The 12,191-nt window shown below is 41.4% G+C and overlaps 1 protein-coding gene and 1 long non-coding RNA gene across 3 annotated transcripts in view; one reads left to right on the top strand and one right to left on the bottom strand.

The window, feature by feature from the left end:
• ZC4H2 (zinc finger C4H2-type containing) overlaps positions 1–12,191 on the bottom strand; it is a 69,042-nt gene that overhangs the window by 10,817 nt on the left and 46,034 nt on the right. The window contains exons 3-4 of one of the 2 annotated variants that reach the window (XM_081565573.1): positions 10,349–10,521; positions 9,341–9,503 (exon numbers count right to left, since the gene is read on the bottom strand). In XM_081565573.1, the coding sequence (XP_081421699.1) occupies positions 9,341–9,503; positions 10,349–10,521 (336 nt within the window). The remainder of the gene's footprint in view (positions 1–9,340; positions 9,504–10,348; positions 10,522–12,191) is intronic. The other variant, XM_081565574.1, reaches the window with a different exon arrangement.
• The window catches only part of LOC145536367 (uncharacterized), a 118,544-nt gene that overhangs the window by 63,186 nt on the left and 43,167 nt on the right, over positions 1–12,191 (top strand). The window lies entirely within an intron of this gene.

Raw genomic sequence — 12,191 nt, 5'->3', positions numbered from 1 at the left:
ATAGTAGTCTCTTATGATCCTTTGTATTTCTGTGTTGTCTGCTGTGATTTCTCCATTTTCATTTCTGTTTTCATTGATTTGATTCTTCTTCCTTTGTTTCTTGATGAGTCTGGCTAATGGTTTGTATATTTTCTAGTTGCTTTAGGTGTAGAGTTAGGTTATTTATTTTATTTTAATCTTGTTTATTGAAGTAAGCTTCTATTGCTATGAACCTTCCCCTTAGCACTGCTTTTACTGAATCACATAGATTTTGGGTTGTCGTGTTTTCATTTTGATTCATTCTTATGCATATTTTGATTTCTTTTTTGATTTCTTCCATGATTTGTTGGCTATTCAAAAGTGTGTTGTTTAGCCTTCATATTTTTGTATTTTAAATAGTTTTTTCCTGTAGTTGACGTTAATGGCACCCCACTCCAGTACTCTTGCCTGGAAAATCCCTGGTAGGTTGCAGTCCATGGAGTCGCGAAGAGTTGGACACGACTGAGCGACTTCACTTTCACTTTTCACGTTCATGCATTGGAGAAGAAAATGGCAACCCATTCCAGTATTCTTGCCTGGAGAATCCCAGGGACAGGGGAGCCTGGTGGGCTGCCCTCTGTGGGATCGCACAGAGTCGGACACGACTGAAGCGACTTAGCAGTAGCAGCTGACATCTAATCTTACCGCATTGTGATCAGAAAAGAGTCTGGAAATGATTTCAATTTTTTTGAATTTACCAAGGCTAGGGTTATGGCCCATGATGTGATTTATTCTGGAGAAGATTCCGTGTCCACTTGAGACAAAAGTGAAATTCATTGTTTTGCAGTGAAATGTCCTATAGATATCAATTAGGTCAAACTGGTCCATTGTATCATTTAAAGTTTGTGTTTCCTTGCTAATTTTCTGTTTAGTTGATCTATCCATAGGTGTTAGTGGGGTATTAAAGCCTCCCACCATTATTGTGTTACTGTTAATTTCCCCTTTCATACTTGTTAGCATTTGCCTAACATATTGTGGTGCTCCTATGTTGGGTGCATATATATTTATAATTGTTATATCTTCTTCTTGGAGTTATCCTTTGATGATTGTGTAGTGTCCTTCTTTGTCTCTTTTCACAACCTTTATTTTGAAGTCTATTCTATCTGATATGAGTAATGCTACTCCTGCTTCTTTTGGTCTTCATTTGCTTGAAATATCTTTTTCCAGCCCTTCACTTTCAGTCTGTATGTTTCCCTTATTTTAAGGTGGGTCTCTTGTAGAGAGCATATATAGGGGCCTTGTTTTTGTATCTATTTAGCCAGTCTTTGTCTTTTGGTTGGGGCATTCAACCCATTTACATTTAAGATAATTAACAATTAAGTATGATCCCGTTGCCATTTACTTTGTTGTTTTGGGTTTGAGTTTATACACCTTTCCTGTGTTTCCTGTCTAGAGAAAATCCTTTAGCATTTGTTGAAGAGCTGGTTTGGTGGTGCTGAATTCTCTCAGCTTTTGCTTATCTTAAAGCTTTTGATTTCTCCTTCATATTTGAATGAGATCCTTTCTGGGTACAGTAATCTGGGTTGTAGGTTTTTCTCTTTCATCACTTTAAGTATGTCCTGCCATTCCCTTCTGGCCTGAAGAGTTTCTATTGAAAGATCAGCTGTTATCCTTATGGGAATCCCCTTGTGTGTTAGTTGTTGCTTTTCCCTTGCTGCTTTTAATATTTGCCCTTTGTGCTTGATCTTCGTTAATTTGATTAATATGTGTCTTCGGGTGTTTTGCCTTGGGTTTATCCTGTTTGGGATTCTCTGGGTTTCTTGGACTTGTGTGGCTTCTTGCTTCCTCATTTTAGGGAAGTTTTCCACTATTATCTCCTCAAGTATTTTCTCATGCCCTTTCTTTTTGTCTTTTTATGGGACTCCTATGATTTGAATGTTGGGACGTTTAACATTGTCCCAGAAATCTCTGAGATTGTCTTCTTTTCTTTTATTATTTTTTTTCTTTTTTCCTCTCTGCTTTATTTATTTCCACCTTTCTATCTTCCACCTCACTTATCCTATCTTCTGCCTCAGTTATTCTACTATTGGTTCCCTCCAGAATGCTTTTGATCACAGTTATTGCATTATTCATTATTTATTGAGTCTTTTATTTCTTCTAGGTCCTTATTAAACATTTTAAATCCTTGTTTCCAGACGATTTATCTGTAACTCCATTTTCTTTTCAGTATTTTGGATCATTTTTACTATCATTATTCTGAATTCTTTTTCAGGTAGACTCCCTATCTCCTCCTCTTTGGTTTGGTTTGGTGGGCATTTGTCATGTTCCTTAACCTGCTGAATATTTCTCTGCCTTTTCATCTTGTTTAGATTGCTGTGTTTGGGGTGGCCTTTCTGTATGCTGGAAGTTTGTGGTTCCTCTTTATTGTGGCAGTTCCTCCCTGTGGGTGGCGTTGAAAGAGTGGCTTTCCAAGGTTTCCTGTTTAGGGGAGCCTGCGTTGGTGTTCTGTTGTGTGGAGCTGAATCTCTTCTCTCTGGAGTGCAATGAAGTGTCCAGTAGTGAGTTTTGATGTGTCTATGGGTTTGGTGTGACCTTTGACTGCCTGTATTTTAATGCTGAGGTTTATGCTCCTGCATTGTTGGAGAATTAGCTTGGTATCTCTTGCTCTGAAACTTATTGGCTCTTGGCTGTAGCTTGATTTCAGTGTAAGTATCAGGCTTTTGGATGAGCTCTTGTTGATTAATATTCCCTGGAGTCAGGAGTTTTTTTGGTGTTCTCAAGTTTTGAATTTAAGCCTACTGCCTCTGGGTTTCCGTCTGATTCTTACAGTAGCCTCTAGATTTCTCCATCCATACAGCACCAATGATAAAACATCTCCTTTCGAAGAGAATGGGCTGCCTTTATGGGTGCCTGTTGTCCTTTGCCAGCGTTCAGAAGTGCTTTTGTGAAATTTGCTCAGCGTTCATATGATCTTTTGATGAATTTGTGGGGGAGAATGTGATCTCCCCATCCTATTCCTCTGCCATCTTAGGACTGCCCCTCGATGGGATCCATAGCACAATGGAGATGATGAAGCAAAGACTAGTGAAATTGAAAATAGAGCAATAGAGACTATATAATCCAACCTTTGGGGCTTCCCTGATAGCTCAGCTGGAAAAGAATCCACCTGCAATGCTGGAGACCCTGGTTCAATTCCTGAGTGGGGAAGATCTGCTGGAGAAGGGATAGGCTAACCACTCCAGTATTCTTGGGCTTCACTGGTGGCTCAACTGGTAAATATGCCTGTAATGCAGGAGACCTGCCTGGAAGGGAAAAGATCAGCTCTTCCCAGCCAAGCCCACCGGTGCTGCAGCCTGGAGCCTCTCCATCAATTTTGAATGAGATCCTTGCCGGGTACTATAATCTTGGTTGTAGATTTTTCCTTTTCAATACTTTATGTATATCCTGCCATTCCCTTCTGGCCTGCAGAGTTTCTGTTGAAAGATCATCTGTTAAGCATATGGGATTTTCCTTGTATGTTACTTGTTGCTTCTCACTTGCTGCATTTAATATTCTTTTTTGTTTAGTCTTTGTTAGTTTGATTAGTATGTGTCTTGGCATGATTCTCCTTGGGTTTATTCTGTGTGGGACTCTTTGTGCCTCTTGGACTTGATTGACTATTTTCTTTTCTATGTTGGGGAAATTTTCAACTATAATCTCTTCAGAAATTTTGTCATCCATTTCTTCTTCTCTTCTTCTGGGATCCCTATAATTCGAAAGTTGGGGCATTTGATATTATCCCAGGAATCTCTGAGACTGTCTTCAGTTCTTTTCATTCATTTTACTTTATTCTGCTCTTCAGAAGTTATTTCCAACACTTTGTCTTCCATCTCACCAACTCATTCTTCTCCTTCAGATATTCTGCTATTTATTCCTTTTAGAGTATTTTTAATTTCAGTAGTAGTGTTGTTTGTCTCTGTATGTTTTTTCTTTAATTCTTCTCAGTTTAGTTCAGTTCAGTCGCTCAGTCGTGTCCGACTCTTTGCGACCCCATGAATCGCAGCACGCCAGACCTCCCTGTCCATCACCAACTCCCAGAGTTTACCCAAACCCATGTCCATTGAGTCGGTGATGCCATCCAGCCATCTCATCCTCTGTCGTCCACTTCTCCTGCTGCCTCCAATCCTTCCGAGCATTAGGGTCTTTTCCAATGAGTCAACTCTTCGCATGAGGTGGCCAAAGTACTGGAGTTTCAGCTTCAACATCAGTCCTTCCAATGAACACCCAGTACTGATCTCCTTTAGGATGGACTTGTTGGATCTCCTTGCAGTCCAAGGGACTCTCAAGAGTCTTCTCCAACACCACAGTTCAAAAGCATCAATTCTTCTGTGCTCAGCTTTCTTTATAGTCCAACTCTCACATCCATACATGACTACTGGAAAAACCATAGCCTTGACTAGACGGACCTTTGTGGGCAAAGTAATGTCTCTGCTTTTCAATATGCTATCTAGGTTGGTCATTACCTTCCTTCCAAGGAGTAAGCATCTTTTAATTTCATGGCTGCAATCACCATCAGCAGTGATTTTGGAGCCCCAAAATATAAAGTCTGACACTGTTTCCACTGTTTCCCCATCTATCTGCCATGAAGTGATGGTCTTAGTTTTCTGAATGTTGAGCTTTAAGCCAACTTTTTCCTTCTGCTCTTACACTTTCATCAAGAGGCTCTTTAGTTCTTCTTCACTTTCTGCCATAAGTGTGGTGTCACTTGCATATCTGAGGTTAATGATATTTCTCCCAGCAATCTTGATTCCAACTTGTGTTTCTTCTAGCCCAGGATTTCTCATGATGTACTCTGCATATAAGTTAAATAAGCAGGGTGACAATATACAGCCTTGATGTACTCCTTTTCCTAGTTGTAACCAGTCTGTTGTTCCATGTCCAGTTCTAACTGTTGCTTCCTGACCTGCATACAGGTTTCTCAAGAGACAGGTCAGATGATCTGGTATTCCAATCTCTTTCAGAATTTTCCACAGTTTATTGTGATCCACACAGTCAAAGGCTTTGGCAGAGTCAATAAAGCAGAAATAGATGTTTTTCTGGAACTCTCTTGCTTTTTCAATGATCCATCGGATGTTGGCAATTTGATCTCTTATTCCTCTGCCTTTTCTAAAACCAGCTTGAACATCTGGAAGTTCACTGTTCACGTATTGCTGAAGCCTGGCTTGGTGAATTTTGAGCATTACTTTATTAGTGTGTGAGATGAGTGCAAATGTGCAGTAGTTTGAGCATTCTTTGGCATTGCCTTCCTTTGGGATTCGAATGAAAACTGACTTGTTCCAGTCCTGTGGCCACTCCTGAGTTTTCCAAATTTGCTGGCATATTGAGTGCAGCACTTTCACAGCATCATCTTTCAGGATTTGAAATAGCTCAACTGGAATTCCATTACCTCCACTAGCTTTGTCCATTGTCATGCTTTCTAAGGCCCACTTGACTTCACATTCCAGGATGTCTGGCTCTAGGTGAGTGATCACACCATCGTGATTATCTGGGTCATGAAGATCTTTTTTGTACAGTTCTTCTGTGTATTCTTGCCACCTCTTCTTAATATTTTCTGCTTCTGTTAGGTCCATACAATTTCTGTCCTTTATCGAGCCCATCTTTGCATGAAATTTTCCCTTGGTATCTCTGATTTTCTTGACGAGATCTCTAGTCTTTCCCATTCTGTTGTTTTCCTCTATTTCTTTGCATTGATCGCTGATGAAGGCTTTCTTATCTCTCCTTGCTATTCTTTGGAACTCTGCATTCAAATGGGAATATCTTTCCTTTTCTCCTTTGTTTTTCACTTCTCTTCTTTTGACTGCTATTTGTAAGGCCTCTTTGGACAGCCATTTTGCTTTTTTGCATTTCTTTTCCATGGAGATGGTCTTGATCCTTGTCTCTTGTACAGTGTCATGAACCTCTGTCCATAGTTCTTCAGGCACTCTGTCTATCAGATCTAGACCCTTAAATGTATTTCTCACTTCCACTGTATATTCAAAAGGGATTTGATTTAGGTCATACCTGAATGGTCTAGTGGTTTTCCCTACTTTCTTCAATTTAAGTATGAATTTTGCAATAAGGAGTTCATGATCTGAGCCATAGTCCGCTCCCTGTCTTGTTTTTTGCTGACTGTATAGAGCTTTTCCATCTTTGGCTGCAAAGAATATAATGAATCTGATTTTGCTGCTGACCATCTGGAGATATCCATGTGTAGAGTCTTCTCTTGTATTGTTGGAAGAGGGTGTTTGCTATGACCAGTGCGTTCTCTTGACAAAACTCTATTAGCCTTTGCCCTGCTTCATTCTGTACTCCAAGGCCAAATTTGCCTGTTATGCCAGGTGTTTCTTGACTTCCTACTTTTGCATTCCAGTCCCCTATAATGAAAAGGACATCTTTTTGGGGTGTTAGTTCTAAAAGGTCTTGTAGGTTTTCATAGAACCGTTCAAGTTCAGCTTCTTCAGCATTACTGGTCAGGGCCTAGACTTGGATTACCGTGATGTTGAATGGTTTGCCTTGGAAATGATCAGAGATCATTCTATCGTTTTTGAGATTGCATCCACGTACTGCATTTCAGACTCTTTTGTTGACCATGATGGCTACTCCATTTCTTCTAGGGGATTCCTGCCCACAGTAGTAGATATAATGGTCATCTGAGTTAAATTCACCCATTCCAGTCCATCTTAGTTCATCTTGATTCCTAGAATGTCGATGTTCACTCTTGCCATCTCCTGTTTGACCACTTCCAATTTGCCTTGATTCAGGGACCTAACATTCCATGTTCCTATGCAACATTGCTCTTTACAGCATCAGACTTTGCTTCTATCATCAGTCATATTCACAGCTGGGTATTGTTTTTGCTTTGGCTCCAACCCATCATTCTTTCTGGAGTTATTTCTCCACTGATCTCCAGTAGCATATTGGGCATCTACCGACCTGGGGAGTTCTTCTTTCAGTGTCCTATCTTTTTGCCTTTTCATACTGTTCATGGGGTTCTCAAAGCAAGAATACTGAAGTGGTTTGCCATGCCCTTCTCCAGTGGGCCACAGTCTGTCAGACCTCTCCACCATGACCCGTTCGTCTTGGGTGGCCCCACACGGCATGGCTTAGTTTGATTGAGATAGACAAGGCTGTGGTCTGTGTGATCAGATTGGCTAGTTTTCTGTGATTATACTTTCAGTGTGTCTCCCCTCTGATGCCCTCTCGCAACACCTACCGTCTTACTTGGGTTTCTCTTACCTTGGACGTGGGGTATCTCTTCACGGCTGCTCCAGCAAAGTGCAGCCGCTGCTCCTTACCTCGGTCTTTGTTAATTGATTCTTGCATTTTCTCCATTCTGTTTTCAAGGTTTTTGATCATCTTTACTACCATTATTCTCAATTATTTTTCAGGTAGTTTGCCTATTTCCTCTTCATTTATTTGGATTCCTGTGTTTCTAGTTTGTCCTCTCATTTGTGTAGTATTCCTCTGCCTTTTCATTATTTTTTTTTAACTTATTGTGTTTGAGGTCTACTTTTCCTAGGCCTTGAAGTTGAATTCTTTCTTCCTTTTTGTTTCTGTCCTCCTAAGTTTGGCCCAGTGGTTTGGGTAAGCTTCATATAGGGTGATATTGGTGGTGAATTTTTGTTTGTTTGTATTTTTTTTCCTGTAATGGACAATGATGAATGAGGTGGTATTCCTGTCTGCTGATGATTGGGTTTGTATTTTTGTTTTGTTTGTTGTTTAGATGAGCCATCCTGCACGGGGTGCCACCGCTGGTAGGGTGATGCTTGGTCTTGTATTCAAGTGGTTTCCTTTATGTGAGTTCTCACTATTTGATACTCCCTCATGTTATCTGGTAGTCTAGGGTCTTGGTGTCAGTGCTCCCACTCCAAAGGCTCAGGGTTTGATCTCTCTCCAAAGACCAGCCTAGGTCCAATTTACCAAGAGCAATTTCACCTGAAATGAAAGGACATTTACTTGACTTCCAAAAGCCAGTGTGCAAGGACACAATGGAGAGCTCTGACTCAGCAGAACCTCGGTATTGCCTGCCACGTGGACAGGCCTCCTTGGATTGCAACAGATGATTAGAGAGTCTGTCCTTGGCAGTGGTCAGCAGAACTCTTGTAGAATTTTTAATGATGGCCATTCTGGCCAGTGTGTGATGATGCCTCATCTGTAGTTGTTACTTGCATTTCTCTAATAATTAGTGATGTTGAGCATCTTTTCATGTGCCTGTTGGCCATCTGTATATTTTCTTTGGAGAAATGTCTATTGAGGTCTTCTGTCCATATTTTGATGGGACTGCTTGTTGTTTTGTTATTGATTTATGAGCTATTTTTATATTTTGAGTATTAAGCCTCTGTTTGTCCCATCATTTGCAGATATTTCCTTCCAGTCCATATTTTGGCTTTTCATTTTTGTTTGTGGTTTCCTTTGTGATGCAAAGGCTTATAAGTTTGATTTGGTCCCATTTTTCTATTTTTGCTTTTACTTCTATTGCCTTGGGAGACTGACCTAAGAAAACAATGATATGACTTATGTCAGAGAATTTTTTGCCTGTCTTCTCATCTAGGAGTTGTATGGTATCATGCCTTATATCTAAGTCTTTAAGCCATTTTGAGTTTACTTTTGTGTATGGTGTGAGGGAGTATTCTAATTTCATTTTTTTTACATGTAGCTGTCCAGCTTTCCCAGCACCACTTGCTAAAGAGACTGTCTTTCCTCCATTGTGTAGTTTTGCCTCCTTTGCTGAAGACATTGAACGTAGGTATGTGGGTTTACTTCTGGGCTCTCTATTCTCTTCCATTGAGTATAAATACTGTTCCATTACATACTATACTATTTGACTAGTTACTATTGATCAGGGTCCAGATTCTGTGACTTAATGTTGACAAGGCACAAATGTTTTTTGCCCAGTAGAGATGCAAATTATGTGTGTTCCAAAGAAAAGGTAGTCACAAAGATCACAGTTTTATTGCTCTATAGGACATTAACCATTTCTAGATTTAACACTACAAACTTATTTCAGCATTCCTTTCCTTTCCTGACTATATAATTATCTGTTCCTCTAATGCTTCTGGAACCAGATTTATAATGCTTCTTCCCTCGTTAATGATATACACTCACTATATATTTTCTGAGTCATGTTTCTAGCTTTTTGAAAATTATACTTTAGAGGAGCCCACCGACATTCCTGCATTCTATCTCTTCTGGGAATACAAGGCAAGACCAGTGGGTCTCCTCTAGCACACACCCTTTCTTCTGTGTCCCAAACAAAAGCCGTTTTAGGAAGACCCCAAATAAGACCAAAGCCCCAGATCCAACTTTCTGTGGGACTGCTTGAGGATACCTTGCTTCCTCCACAGTCAATACACAGCTCACTCACCTTCATAGGTGGGGGCTGCTGCCTGAAGGTGGCTGTCTGCCGAGTGTCCTGCTTCCTAGCCACTTGGAGTTGTTGGGCGGCAGCGGCTGCGGCGGCCAAGGATTCAGGGATTGGGGGCTCCTGAGGCTCTGTCTGCCACTCTGCTTTCTGTTTCTCAAAGTAACTTTGGAGAAAAGAGACACTAGCTGGATCATTCTGAAAGCAAGGATAATCTTTCCCCTCTTAAAGACTCCATGCTACAGAATAAAGAGGGTTGGGCTGTGGCTCACTGTAGAAAGTTCCTGCACCCTCTCCAGCACAAGGTTCTTCTCCATGCATACTAGGCCCACTGTCTGTTGGGAAAGGTAATCTTCTTGCTCCTTGGCTCTGACAGACTCAGGAAAATCAAGAAATCCCAGGCCTATCTGGGTTCTCAAAGGGAGGAAAATCAAGAAATCCCAGGCCTATCTGGGTTCTCAAAGGGCATTTGCCTACTCTCCACCCCAAGTTCCTCTGCAGTATTCCTGGTAAGTGTCCTCAGGCCTCTGCTGACATACCTGTAGGAATAAGAAGCTCATCACTTCCACAGGCAACCTGCTCTACCTTAAGGAAGTTTGCTTCCTTCTACTGAACTGAACTCTGTGTCTCTTTAAAGTAAGCCTAATTCTTAACTCTGAATCTTAACATAAAGTTCTAAGCTAGTCCCTGGAGGCCATGAAAGCTCACCTTTCTGTATTTTCAAAGGTTTCTGGACACCTCTTCTAGACCTTGACTTCGGAAGTGTCCTCTTAAGAGTCACAGACACATAGACACACAAAGTCATAGACATAGTCCTGTATTCTCAAAACTGCACAAAGAACTTTGAAAGCCATCTAGTAATTCTAGTCTAATCATCTAGCAGCCCAACACAGAGACTTACCCAAGGTCATGCAAAAGTCAGCCACTGACTGGCCTGGGGCTATGACAGGCTTTATGTGTGTATATATACGTGTGTGTGTGTGTTGCAGGGATAGGAGGCAGGGAGCTTACTCCAAGGAGAGCTTCTCCTCCTCTTCACATAGGTCAGGGAGCCTCTGCAGGCCCAGAGTCATGCGCAGGGCATCCACATGTTCCTTCAGGGGCTTATACTCATCATGTAGCCGCCGGGTAGACTCTAGCAGCTTGTTTAGGTCATTCTCAGACTGTTTGATGGTGTTTTCCATCTGAAACACAGAGTGAGGTAGGCACACAGAAAAAAACTTCAAGATTCTCCGTGAGGCTCTACAGCTGAGTGGTTAAAAGCACAGGCTCCAGAGCCAGACCAATCTATGATCAACTCCTCAATCCACCACCTATTTTTGTGACTCTTATCAAGCTTCAGTTTCTTCATCTATGTAATGGTGATAATAATAGTACCTACCTCATATAATGTTGGTGAAGATTCAATGATTGAATTAATATATGCTCTCAGTATAGGGGCTATCACAGAGTAAAGGCTCAGATTTTTGTTGTTGTTGTTTAGTTGCTATGTCATGTCCAACTCTTTGCTACCCTATGGACTGTAGCCCACCAGGCTCCTCTGTCCATGGGATTTCCCAGGCAAAAATACTGGAGTGGGTTGTCATTTCCTTCTCCAGAGGATCTTCCTGACCCAGGGATCATACCCACACCTCCTGCATTGGCAGGCAGATTCTTTACTTCTGAGCCAACAGGGAAGCCCCCAAAAGCTCAATAAATGGTAATTATTATTCAAATATAGAACCTTAAAGGTGGAATGGTCCTAAGAACTCATGTAGTACACACACCACCACCATTTTACAGGTCAGAGAATTGAGACTCAGAGAGAAGAAGGAACTTCCTCAGAGAAATGCATCTTAGGAGCAAAGTCTAGAAAAAGCCTCAGGGCTTCTGTCTCCCAGGCCAGTGGCCTTTCTCCTAGATCAGTGTTTCACAAAATGCAGTTACCAGATAAGCAGCATCAGCTGGGAACTCATTAGGAATGCAAGTTCTCAGGTACCACCCCAGATATAAGCAATCAGAGATTCTGGGGTGGAGTCCAACAATCTGTTTTAATAGGACCTCTAGGCGACTTATGAGGCATGTTCAAGTTTGAGATCCACTGGTCCAGATTTTCAGCCCCTTTGTGACTAATATCTTGTTTTTTCTCTATCCTTAGTTAGCTGGTAGCAGAACTGCCAACTCTTAATAAGACCCTCATATCCTGTGATCTCATGACACAGAAAATCCCAAGTAACTATTATCCAAATTGCATTCATATTTCCTTTAAGATCCTAGGCCTGGCAATATCAGGAAATAAATATTGCCAGATAAATGAGTTTCCCAAGACTAGAAACTTAGCTCCTTCAAATGTAATTTAAAAACAAAACAAAACTATTTCTCGTTATCATAGGCTCTAAGGGTTGGAAAGGGCCTTACAGATCAGCACCTCCAATCACCCTCCTGGTGAAGGAATCACCAAGACCATTGCCCAGACAGGTGATCATTCAGACTGTGCTTTAATAACTCTAAAAAGTGGGAAACCTATCACCTTAGCAGGCAGTTCATTCCCCACATTCTGAGAATCTCCAAAAGAGAGACTCAAATGAGGGAGCCCCAGCTTGGTAGGCTGGCAAAGATGATTTGTTTGGCCTAGTTGAAAGCTTTGGAGCCCTAAATTTAAGTTAGATCCCAGAGGCACCTGCCTGCTCAGTCCTCCCCATTCCAACCCAACCACCAGAGGCATCTGCCTGCTCTGCTTTTCCCTAAGGCTAGCTCTCAACTCCCAGACTCCCAGAATCAGATCACATCAGAGCTGAATAAGACCTCAGAGGTGACTGAATCCCTCTCATGGCACAGAGAGGGAAAATGAGGCCCAGAGAGAAGGAACTTGTCC

The sequence above is a fragment of the Giraffa tippelskirchi genome, chromosome X, assembly GCF_054371585.1.
Source record: "Giraffa tippelskirchi isolate mGirTip1 chromosome X, T2T-mGirTip1v1.2.pri, whole genome shotgun sequence".
Taxonomy (NCBI): domain Eukaryota; kingdom Metazoa; phylum Chordata; class Mammalia; order Artiodactyla; family Giraffidae; genus Giraffa; species Giraffa tippelskirchi.
The sequence above is the reverse complement of the archived record's forward strand: the minus strand, read 5'-3'. Positions and strand labels throughout refer to the sequence as shown.